A 14,500-nucleotide genomic window follows, 5' to 3' on the forward strand; every position below is an offset into this window, starting at 1 on the left:
AATATTTTTTTCATTAAATTTTTTTATTTTTGTATTTCATATCTATAGTCCAATAAAGATTTAAAAAAAAATTCAATTCAAAATCCTGTTTTTTTTTAAATAAAAATAAACGTATCTGAACTAGGCAAAAAAAAAAAAAAAATGTCACAAAGGTAACGTATCTGCATTGCAATCAAAAAATCGCATTAAAATCCAATATAATACCATTTTGCCATAATATTATTGAAGAGTAGACGTCAAAGTACATAATTGGAAAAGCAGACTGAAAATATCATGCATACCTATCGACAGGGACAATGGAATAAAGGGTCAAAAATATTGAAACTGCTCTCCTGTAAAATTTTGTAAATGTCAGTTCCGTTAGTTGGTCATGGATAATATGATATGAGACTCTTTGATTCGAGAGAGAGCTGTCAAAACTCGCATTTTTTATAACATTTGCCAATGATGTCACTGCTGAAAAATATTACATTGGGTATTTAATAAATTATACAAAGCACTAAATTAAACACTTTGAAAATGCATACATATATAAATGCTAAAATGTAAAATCATGAATTAATTTACATAAACATTTATCTTGCCAAAATATGTTCGCGCAGTTCAATGAAATTTCATTTCACACTAATTTCTTCAGGTAATTATAGCGGTTTACTTTTGGCATCCCGCCTTTTCTGAAATCAACTGTCAGAAATTCTTTGATCTCCATTGCTGTCAAATAATCAGGGAACGCGTTTGAGAGAAAAAGAGAGCCAATGCTGAAGTCTCGTATCATATTATCCMTGAGTTGGTCATGCGAGCGAATATATAAGAGCACAGACTCAATTGTACTAACAAACTAAGGTATTGTAAATTGTATGTGCATAATATGTGGAATACAATGTTCGCGACAGACTGCAAACGACATCTGTCAAATATTAAAATACACACGTTCTTATGGACGGACCTATTTTGACAGCTGCACGACTGCAGGCCGTCAGTTGTCGTTCTCGCTAATTTCAATTTGATCCTCTATTTCCCAACGACAGTAGGACGACAGAAGAGTTGACAGTAGAATGGAAGATAGAGAGATGAGGTAGAGTGGTGATGCCACTAATATGTAAAATGTAATATTACTCAAATCTCTAACAAACCTGACGTTATTTTACAAATAAAAGCATAAAATAGCTCTGTTACATCATTTATAATAACAATTGATAATTTWAAACAAACAAATTTACCTATTTACTTATTTTTTGCTTAAAAATTTTACTGAAGTGCAAGGTATTAGTATGGCCACAACGAAATTGTGTACATGCAAAATGGACAACTGCGTTGATTTGTGTACATGCCGGCCATTGTTATGTTGCTGCCCTCCCACAAACGTTTATGTAGTAGGATTCACAACAACATTTTCAGTCCACTGTCGTGCTGCTGCAGTCTGTCGCGAGCATTGTGTTCCTCACATAATGCTCCCACAAAAGTCATTTGTATATACACACGTATGCATGCCTACATGTGTTCGCAAAAACATAACTGCTAGAATTTTTGTCACTCCTTTTGTGTGACTCTTTCGCACGTGCAAGCATATGAACATCCATCGAAAATATTGGCATAAGCCTAATCATTGTACCTAATTACATTTCATTTACTTTAAATAATATATTCTATTGCTGACCATCAAGATGACAAGTTTTCTATTTTCTACTTCCAATTTAATTACACAGCCCAATTTCTCATTTAAATCATTGTTGTTTCGTTGAACTAACGCGGTTGAGAAAAACTCTTCCTGATCCTAAATTTTTTGGCGCCCAACGTGGAGGTAGTGTTTTAAATTGGTTTAAAAATTGCGATTAAATTAAATGAAAAGTGTAATTTAATTTAGTAAAATAATTTGTACCCGGCTACCTAACATAAGTCTATCGTGATTCGTGCTCTTGGTGGTCATCATAAGGCTCGMGCATCATCATCATTATCGCTGGAGAATCAGTTGGACATTTCTGCACAATAAGTTGCAGAGGCTCGGATAAAGGTCATTGTAGTCCATATAAAATACAGTAATACCTTACTGTTAGACCCAAATCAGTTATTCACCGCTGCTCTGCACTGCTCATAATTGAACGCCGTCGCTTCTGCCAATTCTGCCATCGTGGCTGTTCGCTGACACTGTGAACGTCTGTACTCTGTACTACTCTCGCAAGGCACTGCAAATACTCGATTCGCTGTCGCTACTACTGCTCGCTGCTTAGCTATCAATATCGCTGATACGCTAATACGTCGCTTGTATGTGATCACGCATCACATTGCATCGCTGCCGCTGCACTTGCAATTCTTTCGTCGCTCTTTTTTGGTCACACCATCGTTATCGCTTACTCGCATTTCGCTGCAGCTTCCAACATATTCGTTTATACCCAACGAACCATTTGAGCGGGATTCTGGATTCAAAGCAATCTAATCGCAAGTATAAAACTATTTATGTTATACTCATTCGTCGTTATATCGCAAACTTTATATTGTTTTCTGACAAACCTACAATTAATTTTAGGTATTTTTTCGGTAATTTTTGAACATTTTAAACATGTTTTGGAAGAGCTCAAACAACAACGGGCTAATATTAAGAAAAATATTTCTCGCATAAAAAACATTGTCGAGGCCAGTCTACGGCCAGGTGCTAAAATACTTTCAGCAGCCGAATACAAATGCCGACTTGGTATTCTGGAWTCTTATTTTAAAAATGTGTTGTCTACACAGACGGAAATTGAAAGGATAGATCCTGAGGATTGTGGTCGCATGGATCTTGAGGAGCTGTATATAACCACAAAGTTAATTATTCAGTCTCAGATTACCGAGGATTCCAACACCACATTCTCAGACACCACTTGCGTAATGCAGGCAGGATCGAAGCTGCCCAATTCAAACTTCCTACATTCAACGGCAAGTACTCAGAATATCAAAATTTCATAACTTCCTTTCAGCAAATTATTGATCGAGAATATAGCTTATCTAACATAGAGGAATTTAATCATCTACGCAACTGTCTCAATGGACCGGCATTGGAGATACTCAAAACTCGATATGACAATCCAACTCTCATATTTTTAGAAAACATTTCCTCTTTATTTGAGCTTTCGTCTATTTCAAGGCCTCATGGCGGTCAGTTGTGAAGTTTAATTGATAAGGCATCTGCAATTTACGGCTCGTTATTGTCATTGGGAACTGAAAGTCAAATTTCACAAGCTATGCTTATTTATTTAGTTTTACAGAAGGCAGATGAAGAAACCAATCGGGAATGGAAGGAGTCTCTGGACTTCAAAACTTTGCCTGGCTGGGAAAATTGCACCCACATTTTGCAGAGACATTGCCAGTACCTGGACTCAATTGATAACGCTCACACCATTGGATATGTACACCAAAGCACTACCAACACGCATAAAGCAAAACCTTTACGTAAAGGCTATTCGTTTTCCTGTTCCAGCTCATGTTCTTCGATGTGTTCCATCAACAATCAAAAAATACACAACTGCGACCGTTTTAAGGCACTTAGTGTGTCGCAACGCTTTGACCATGCAAAAAGGTTGTCTCTATGTATTAACGGCTTATCAAGGGGACATCATACACCAGATTCGTCAAATTCTGCTTCGACATCCGCTGTTCATACACACATGAACAATTCGTCATCGTTTGACAATGTCATCCTCGCCAGAGGAGAGGTTCTAGTTCGCGACGCTTCCGGAAACTATCATCTTGGCCGAGCTTTGCTGGATTCTTGCTCACAAGTTAATTTCATAACTCAAGAATTTTCACAAGAACTGATGCTTCCACGTAGCAAACACAACATAGAGATCGAAAGTATAAAGTATAAAATTTCTACAAATATTAAWTCGCAAGTAGCAAGCTTGGACTTACYTCTAGATTTTTGCATTACATCGCACATTGCCTATCATCCAGAACCGGAGATAGATACATCTACTTGGCATATTCCTCCAAACATTGTACTCGCTAATCATCAATTTAATAAATCGAGGAAAATTGATTTACTTTTGGGGACAGAGAGCATCTTTAGTTTACTTTCTGTAGGACAAATTAAAATTGGTGATAATCTTCCGATTTGACGCTGTCAAGCAAATGCTAACGCTTTTAATGCCAAGTGCTTGTTTTCTTGTGAGGAGCCTATAGATCTAAAGTTGGAAAAATTGTGGCAAATTGAAGAAATTGCAACAAAGTCGAACGTTTGGACACTCGAACAGCATAGCTGCGAAAGTTTATATAATGACATCGTATCTCGAAGTCCTAACGGTAGAATCATAGTGAACATCCCGTTCAAAGATGACCCTTCTTGTTTGGGTGAATCTTATAATACAGCTTTGCGACGTTTTAATGCGCTAAAACGCCGATTGCAACAGTCCCCTATGATCAAGAAAGAATACGTAGCCTTCATGGATAAAAATCAGAGTCTAGGCCACATGGAAGTATTACCCAATCCAAAATTGGAGAAACCTCACTACTATATCCCTCATCACTGCGGTTTGAAACCAAATAGCACCATGTCGAAATCGAGAGTTGTATTTGATGCATCTTGTCGAACAACTACGCAAAAATCGATAAATGACATTCAAATGGTTGGACCTACAATTCAAAGCGAACTTGTAATTACCTTGCTCCGTTTTCATTTACATCGCTTCGCTCTTACTGCAGACTTTCGATTGTTGCAGCGAAATAAAATGACAAATGGCATACTACGAAATTTGAATCCGTTCTTGGAAACAGCTCAAGGATTTGGACTACTAAAGGTTGGAGGTAGACTTGAACTGGCCAATCATYCAGAAAGCCAGAAACATCCTATTCTACTACCAAGTAAATGTGGATTTTTTACGCGATATGTTCAATATCTACATATTAAAAGCTACCATGCCGGACCTAAAGCATTGGTGGCTTTAATTCGTTTACAAGTCTGGATCGTCAATGCTCGTGATCTCACTAGACGTATTGTCCGATCATGTATTCATTACGTTCGTTACAAACCGAAAATGCTTCAACTTATGATGGGTAATCTTCCCATTGAGCGGTGAACACCAACGCGCCCATTCTCTCGTTGCGACGTCGATTTCTGTGGACCTGTCAACATCTATCTCCGCATCAGGGGCAAGGTACCCTATAAAGCTTATGTTGCCATATTTGTTTGCTTCTCGACAAAGGCTGTCCACATCGAAGTCGTTTCTGACTTATCCACAGATGCATTTTTGGCATCACTCAAACGAATGATTGGAAGAAGAGGTCTTCCATCAGATATTTATTCTGATAATGCAAGTAATTTCGTCGGAGCTTGCAGCAAACTTTCAGAACTGAAAGCCTTTCTTTTCAAGAAATAAACAAAAGATGTCATCATAAGTTATTGCGCTAATCAATTAATCAATTTTCATTTTATCCCTCCTAGGGCACCTCATTTTGGTGGCATTTATGAGGCCGCAGTTAAATCAGCAAAAGGGCATTTGAATCGTAGCGTTATGAATACCAAATTAACATACGAGGAACTCACTACAGCCTTGGTAGAAAAAGAAGCAGTTCTAAATTCTTGGCCTCTAACCCCACTTTTGTCTGACCCCAGCGACTACGAACCTTTGACTCCAGGTCACTTCTTAACTGGTAGTGCGTTAAGAGAGTTAAGTTATTGCGCTAATSAATTAATCAATTTTCATTTTATCCCTCCTGGGGCACCTCATTTTGGTGGCATTTATGAGGCCGCAATTAAATCAGCAAAACTTTGTCTGACCCCAGCGACTACGAACCTTTGACTCCAGGTCACTTCTTAACTGGTAGTGCGTTAAAGAGTCTTCCGGAGCGAGCAGTAGCTGACAACGTCAATCAAGTCAACAGATGGAATCAAATAACTGCCCTCAAATAAATATTCTGGAAACGTTGGTCACACGACTATATAAATGATCTGCAAGCGAGAATAAAGTGGAACACTGACCGTGGAAATGTTGGTAAGAACGCAATGGTTCTTATCCATGAGAACAATGTATCACCGCAACGATGGCTAATTGGTCGTGTCATAGATGCTATCTAAGGAAAGGATGCACAAGTCAGAGTAGCTGATGTGCGAACTTCAAAGGGTATAATTCGTCGCCCAATCCACAAAATTGCAGTTTTACCTGTTTGAAAGTCCTTTCAACGGGACCGGGATGTTGGSTCAACTAACGTTACACCCTATTAGTTATTAAGTTATTTTAAGTTTAGTTACTCATATATAAGAGCACAGACTCAATTGTACTAACAAAATAAGGTATTGTAAATTGTATGTGCATAATGCTCCCACAAAACTCATTTGAATATACACACGTATGCATGCCTACATATGTTCTCAACAACATAACAGCGAGAGTTTTTGTCACTCCTTGTGTGTGACTCTACCGCATGTGCAAGCATGTGAACATCCATCGAAAATATTAGCATAAGCCTAATCATTGTACCTAATTATATTTCATTTACATTAAATAATATAGTCTATTGCTGACCACCAAGGTGACAAGTTTTCTATTTTATACTTCCAATTTAATTACACAGTCCAATATCTTTAAATCATTGTTGTTTCGTTGAACTAACGCGGTTCTACAGTAGCTTTATTGGTTTAGGGGATATGTACATTAAACTTATTAGAGGGCGGTGCCACGCTCACATTTTCAAAATTTTTTGCCCACACCTGTCCCTGGCTACTACGATGCTTTGTGCCATTTAGAGATTTATATCTTCATTTAGTGCTTAGTTATGGTACTTTATATGCTTTCGGTTAATGGCGAATTGTGGGCCTGTCACTGATCCGATTACATCCATATATGAACTGGAACTCAGGAGGGGCAGATCCTATTTTTTATGGACACTTATTTGGATTCTTTGGACGTTTTTCTCAGAATGGTGCTTCTCAAAACGGTTTCCACTCTCAAAGTAAGACTTTTGAAGATACATATATTGTTCTAATTTGGAAAAAGCATTTTTATCGTCATCGCGGTATTGCAGGAATGTTGTTGTTGTTGTAACGGCAGACTTCTGCCGAGTTGACAGTCCTTGGCCGGATAAAAATCCGGGTCCGTTCCTGTTTTCGTAGACCCGACTGCCGTGGGAACACGTATTGTAGGAATCTGTGAGGCTGATGAGCTCGCTAGGGCAGGTTCTTCAGTCTAAATATCTGCGGAATGGGTTCGGACAAGAACTCCGTTGGCATCTATTTATTCACTAGCAGGCTCACACTGACCACAAATCGTGTAAAAATTGTATTTTATGTTATTATTGAGAGGACTGTGTAAAAACAGAATAAGGTACCCTATGTAGAATTTAAATCGTTTTGTTATTTTAGTAAAATCATAAAAAAAAATTTAGAAATGTTTCTGAACACACTCATATTTATTGATGTTTATTCTACTATTTTCAATTAAAAACAAACTATTAAAGACATGTCGTTATTTGAGTAAAAATTGAATATACATATTAATAATATAAAAATATAATGTAAATATAAACATATTAATAAAACTTGATATACATAATTTCACATTTTACTTCTTAACTTTTTTAAAAAATCACGTGCTTGCTTGTCACCTTGTCTATATTCCAACGCACGAATAGTTTCCGACTCTGCAAATAAAAGTTGGTTAATATACATAGGTGGAAAAATGCACTATAACTTTCATTTACCTGTGTACYGTGGTCGAGATAGCTCCATATGAATTTGTTCATTTGCATTTGCCATGAGGTMCGCAAAAGTTATGTAACACTCACCTATGTATTGGCTGGTCATACCAAAAAGATCTTTGTCTTTAATGCTGAATAAGATTAGACTGTTATGTTTGGAAAGTTGTTCCTCTGTAAGGTTGCTGTAAAAGTAAACAATCATTTAATATATAAATTAATAATATATATTATAATAAAATCTAWTAAACATTCGTTCCTATTTTGAAATCGAAATTCAAATTATTACGGTCGCTACAAGGTTTATTGTACAACATAGCGACTCCAAACGGTTTCCACTCTCAAAGTAAGAGATTTGAAGATATTTTGTTCTAATTTGGAAAAATCATTTTTATCATCTTCGCGCTACGGAAGCTTTTTSTTGCTCTACGAAAACAGTCGAAAAAGGGCAAAATTCGATACTTTTTGTTCAAATGCTGCTATTTTGTCAAATTTCAAAAAAAAAAAAAAAAAAACAAAAAGATTCCAAAGCGCGGTAGCGATTTTCCTACATATTAATAATAATTTTGAAATTTTTATTTCAGATCAAAACTGCGGCCGCAATCGTGGCCATTTCTTACGTGTCATTTATAAAAAAAATTATTTAAATATTTTACACCCAATAAATAAATATAAAAAACTTTTTGTATTCGTCATGAATGTAGTTATTAATTATTAAACAACCGGACCGATTAGTTAATTTCAACATTTGAAGAAAAAAAAATCGCGAAAGTTCGAAGATGATATTTCGGAGAGTCACACTGTGACGATCCCTTAGATGCTTCCAAAAATCGATTTTTTTTTGGGAGGGAATAAAATAGTTGGTTAAAGTTAAATTTCTAGGGTTTATAGTTATATATTTAGATATTTGCTTSAATACGAAATCATTGATATTCTTTTCATTGGGAACCAATTGACCGATGCATCTCGCAGATTCTTATTTGTTAGTAACTTATGCACTAGTTAAACTAAGAAAATTTAAAAAAAAAAGTGTAAAAAATTAATCAAGCAAATTTTGCTATATGTTGTTGAAACTTATGTTCAAACTTSACATTTCTTAGTTTCTTTTTAGTTCAAATAGAAGATAATTTAATTCCAAAGATAATAAACTTTGCCCCAATTCCATACGACGTTTAGTTTCTTTTTTATCATGYTTGCCAATCAAGAAAAATCGTAAAAATTAAAAACCGAGAAATCGCGCGTCAAATTTTTTGCTAATATAATATATATGCTTGACGCTTAGCAACTATTTCCCTTCTAGCTTCGACAATATTTTGAATTCCAATCTATAACTTTGGGGAAAAATTATCTAATTTTAAAGAGATTTAGCAAAAAAAAATCGATGTTTTGAAGCAGCTAAAGTAGGCTCCCCCTTAAAAAATAATATTGCTATATAAATGTGTAGAAAGCTTTATACTACTCGCCTAGCGATGTTGTGCGTTGTTGGGACTTGCCACATAGAAAACACTCGCAAACACAGCAAACGTAATAAGGACTACGATTTAAAGGCATACACCTGGAATGTTGGGACTCGCCACGTAGAAAACACTCGCAAACACAGCAAACGTAATAAGCACTATGATTTAAAGGCATACACCTGGAATGTCCCTAAATTAGGAAAGKAGATGTAGATGTGAGATGATGTAAAAGTAAAAGCTGACGTAATCGCGGTCTAAGAAATATGATGGACGTGACAAGGACGGACACGAGTATTATTTATTATTTACATTTACTATAGCGGCCATATAAATAAGCGCAAATTTGACGTGGAATTTGTGGTATGACTTAATCGTCGAGTTCTGATGCATATAACGACTGCCCCCACCACAATATAGATATTGTACGATGTAGAGAAACTACAATCCCAACCGATACCTAAGCGGTCTTCTACTCGACTCGGTCCCCTACTTTCCAATAGCACTCATCAACAACTCAGTATAAGGGAATTGTGGGACGGCGCCTATTCAGCGTTCGACCATAAAATTTCACGAAAAGATACGGCGTCTAAAAAAAGGCTTCAACTGATTATGATGAGGTTCCAATAACAATTATCCGTCTAAAGAACAACAAAGTGACAGGGAGTTATGGACTACTGGCCAAACTATTCAAATACGGCGGCGAAGAACTGACAAAGTGCATGTATCAGGTTCTTTGCCAGATCTAAGTGTTATCTACCCAATAAATAGGAAGGGTACTCCGCAATCTGCCGTGGTGTAATCTCATATCCATCAACAAACTGATTGAACCTTATTACTGTGGCTTTAGACCTGAAAAATCTTTATCTATTATCCGTCAGGATCGGGAAAAAGCTCTCTGAGCCGTTCGACATCCGCAAAGTTTCAGATAAGGATATCGTGTGACTTCTTCAATATATTGTTGGAAAAAATAATACGAGCAGAGCTTAAWAGAGAAGGTACAATTTTCTTTAAAGGTGTACAACTGCTGGTGTACACTGCTGATATTGATATCATTAGCTTCAATAACTGAGCCGATAGTTCTGCTTTCTCCAGACTGGATACGGAAACGCAAATAACTGCTCTGGTTGGGAACGAGACAAGACGAAATATATCGTGTMACTCTTGCTACTTTCGATTGAGGAAGTCRAAGTAAAATCCTTTCTCGACGAAAAAAGACCAAACTCTRTAAGTATCGCATTATTCCCGCTATATGGTRCGGAGGTATGGACAATGACATCGTCTGATGAATCACCCTTAGGAGTGTTTGAGATAAAGATTTTGTGGAAGATTTATGGTCTTTTCGCATTGGCCACAGCGAATAACGCAGTCTCTGAAACGATGAGCTGTACGACACATACGTAGTTCAGCGCACCAATTCCGTTTTCGTGCTAAACATGGCATTGTACAGCAAGTACATAAATAGAATTACGAACGAAATCAGGAAAGCATTCGAGCACAAAGAGTACTGTTCAGCTATTTTTCTAGATGTAGCTCAGGCGTTCGATAAGGTCTGRCATGAAGACTTTTTRTGGAAAACAAAAACGAGTCATATTTAATAAACAGGAAATTTACAGTTAAAGTAGCAGACTTAAWATCAGAAGARCAAGCAATAAGGGCTRGTGTACCTCGGGGTAGCGTGCTAGGCGCAACTCTATACATAATATAATATATACAAAAGACATTCCATTAAAACACGTCGCGCAAAAATGTAGAGTCGCGGCGGAACGAAATTAGTCTTATAACTTTCCGGACAAACCCTGTACCCATATCGCATGTTGGTGGCATCATATACTCCTAATCAGCAACGACTGGAAATTGACAGCTCCAGAGAAGGAGAGTTACTGCAGAGTTGTGGTAACTGTCTTCAATCCTAAAAATTCAGAGATTAAATCATAATCCAGAACAAATCTGGTCAATCGATGGTATTCACTGCGTTTAAATTCGGTCACAATCGTGGCTCGATGCGATGGGGCATTATCACCGTGTAAAATCGATGAATTTTTCTTCCAGAATTCTGGCTGTTTTCGGCGAATTTTATCGCGCAGACGTCTCAATACGTACGGCCAAATAGAACTCCTTATACACCGCTTATCGCTATATAAAGAATAACAATCAACTTGATTTTTGAGTAACTTATTCGTGGCTTTTTTGGTTTCGGCTGGTTTTTTGCCCTTCAATTCGACTTGCTTGCACGTTAAACTCATAAATCTAAGAGACCTGTCAAAGAGACCTGTTCCCGGTACTCATTTTGAAAAAAATTCAGCTTTATTGGGACGAGTAGAGACCTGTCAAAGAGACCTGTTCCCGGTACTCATTTTGAAAAAAATTCAGCTTTATTGGGACGAGTAGAGCAAGAACTCGTTTCATATCCTAAATATCCACCAAAATCATTCGAACGGACTCCCGAGAGATRTCGAGCACTCTTGCCATCTCTCTAACACTTTTCTGACGATTTTCAAGCACCATATTCTTTACTTTTATTAATACTTTCAGGGCCGTCCAGAACAAGGTATGTTTTCAAAGATTTCTCGACTGTCTTTGAAGGCTATAGCCGTAGCTGAGAATAGGCTCAATGGGTATGTAAACTAGCAATTCCCATAATTGGACGAAAAGGAATCTGAAGAACTGACCTTTTATTTCATCCAAAAAAAAAAAACCACGGTTTGGTGTAGTCTGTTCAAAAATTATACCGGTGAGAACGTAACCGTCAATGGCAACTGTTATCGCCCACCACAGTCGGGTCTATAGTTCGTGCCACAGTTGGGTGTACGTAACTGAAAAGGACCCGAATTTTTATTCGGCCATTGACTGCCAACTCGGCAGAACTCTGCCGCCACAAAAACAACAACAATCGTCATCGCTCCCTGATAACAGACTATTTGATGGCCGAAATTGATGATCCTGATCTTACAGCATGAGGACGCCACTTTCCACACACCGCATCAATCAATGGTTTTATTGAGAGAACATTTCGGTGAGCAAATGGTCGATTGGCCACCAAGATCGTGTGATATCGCACCGTTATACTTTCCCTGTGGGGATATGTTTAGTTTAAAGTATATGCGGAGAGTCCCGCTTCGGTTCATCGTCGAAAATTGGACTTTACCGCATATCAGCATTTGAAACCGATAATCTTCAAAAAGTAAATGCCAAAGAATGTTATTTCGAATGATAATAATTATTCCCCATTAAATTATAATTTGGTGTGTGTTTTCTTTAAAAAAGTTATAAACCTCGAAATGGTTAACCTTTTATTATGTTGATACAAGTGTTGAAAAATTAACATGAGCTTTGGTGCCAAGGGGTGCCATTTAATACATATTACAAACACTAATGTTAAATATCAATTTTCAAAGATATTGGACATACGCACATACATACATTAATAAACATATATGCAACACACCTACATTAATATGCAATACGCATGCACTCAAATTTACAACAATTCAAATATATTTCTGAGGTTTAGATGTATACATACGATAACCTATTGATAAGATATGCATTTAGGCAATGCACTTGAAAGCAATCTCAAACCATATAGCATAAACAATGCGATAACACACACACACACGTATTGCATTATATAGTTAACAACAACCACATGTGATGTGCAGTACATACTTCTTCTTTACTGTCGTAGATACCGCTTACGCGATTATAGCAGAATTAACAAGAAAGCGCCAGTCGTTTCTTCTTTTCGCTACGTGGCGCTAATTGGATATTCCAAGCGAAGCTAGGCCCTTCTCCACCTGGTCATTCCAATGGAGTGGAGGTCTTCCTATTCCTCTGCTTCCCCCGGCGGGTACTGCGCCGGATACTTTTAGAGTGTTTCCGTCCATTCGGACAGCATGACCTAGTCAGCGTAGCCGCTCTTTTGTAATTCGCAGACCTACGTCAATGTTGTCTTATATCACGTATAGCTCATCGTTCCATCGAATGCGATATTCGCCCTGGCCAACGCGCAAAGGACCATAAATCTTCCACTCATAAGTTTTTGTCATCGTCCAAGCCTCTACACCATATAGGAGAATAATGAGTGACATATAGAGTTTGGCTTTTGTTCGTCGAGAGAGGACTTTACTTCTCAATCGCCTACTCAGTCCGAAGTAGCACCTGTTGGCAAGAGTAACCCTGCATTGGATTTCCAGGCTGACATTGTTGGTGGAGTCAAAGTTATGACTATCAACAGTGACGTGAGAGCCAAGTCCCGAGTGCGACGACTGTTTGATTGATGACAGAAAGAATTTCGTCTTCCCCTCGTTCACTGCCAGACCCACTTGCTTTGCTTCCTTGTTTAGTCTGGAGAAAGCAGAACTAACGGCGTGGATGTTGAGGCCGATATATCAATATCATCCTTCCTGATCCTATCGGAGCTTTTGGTGTTGACATCTGGGCATAAAGGCAGCTCCTTTTTCGAGCTGTCGAAAGCAGCTTTAAAATCGACGAAGAGGTGATGCGTGTCTCTTCTCTTTTCACGGGTCTTTTCCAAGATTTGTTGCATGGTGAATATCTAGTCACTTGTTGATTTGCCAGGCCTAAAGCCACACTTATAAGTACCAATCAGTTGACGGTGTGGGATCTCCATCACATTTAAATTCCAATCGTGTGGCATGGTTTCGTCCGACCATATTTTACAAATAATCTGATGCATTTTGGTTATCAGTTGTTCACCGTCGTGTTTGAACAGCTCGGCCTGATAATCCATCTACCGCTTTGTTGTTCYTCAGGCGAGTAATTGCTATTCGAACTCTTTATGGTCGGGCAAAGGAAGGTCTGCTCCATCATTATCGATTGGCGAATCGGGTTCGCCTTCTCCTGGCTTTAWATATTCACTGCCATTCAGCAAGCTGGAGAAGTGTCCCTCCATAATTTAAGTATTCTCTGGGCATCGGTGACTAGATCACCTTTTAGGGGTTCTACAAGAGTACGCTCCGGTCTATAAACCTTCTGTAAGCCGCCCGATTTTTTCTTAGAATTTTCGAGAATTACCCCAGTCGACCAGCTTATCAAGCTCTTCATACTATCGCATTTCGGTCTCTTTCCTTTTCTGTGTGCGAATGCGTCTCATTTCCCTCTTCAACTCTCGGTATCTTTCCCATCCTCCACGTCTTGTGGTCGATCGTAACGTTGCGAGGTAGGCAGTCTGTTTTCTCTCCTCGTCGTATCCGCTGGGCAGCGGACCTTCCCAATTAAGGGACTCACCATTCCAGGTACATGCCCTCAATTCGTAGTCCTTATTTCGTTTGCCATGGTCGTCATCAATAGGGGGGTCTCTCATCTGAGGCTGGTTGTTAGTTTTCATTGGGGTGTGTTTGTGTATGTCGCGGGTCCCAAAC

The 14,500-nt window shown here is 38.1% G+C and overlaps 1 protein-coding gene across 1 annotated transcript in view; it reads right to left on the reverse strand.

Moving 5' to 3' along the window:
- Positions 1 to 7,482: 7,482 nt before the first annotated feature.
- Positions 7,483 to 14,500, reverse strand: part of LOC108972531 (protein unc-13 homolog 4B-like) — a 55,022-nt gene continuing 48,004 nt past the window's right edge. The window contains exons 4-5 of the mRNA XM_018939159.1: positions 7,669 to 7,847; positions 7,483 to 7,608 (exon numbers count right to left, since the gene is read on the reverse strand). Coding sequence (XP_018794704.1) covers positions 7,523 to 7,608; positions 7,669 to 7,847 — 265 coding nt within the window. The 3' untranslated portion in view covers positions 7,483 to 7,522. The remainder of the gene's footprint in view (positions 7,609 to 7,668; positions 7,848 to 14,500) is intronic.

Source organism: Bactrocera latifrons, unplaced genomic scaffold (assembly GCF_001853355.1).
Source record: "Bactrocera latifrons isolate USDA-ARS-PBARC rearing strain unplaced genomic scaffold, ASM185335v1 scaffold_400, whole genome shotgun sequence".
Classification (NCBI taxonomy): domain Eukaryota; kingdom Metazoa; phylum Arthropoda; class Insecta; order Diptera; family Tephritidae; genus Bactrocera; species Bactrocera latifrons.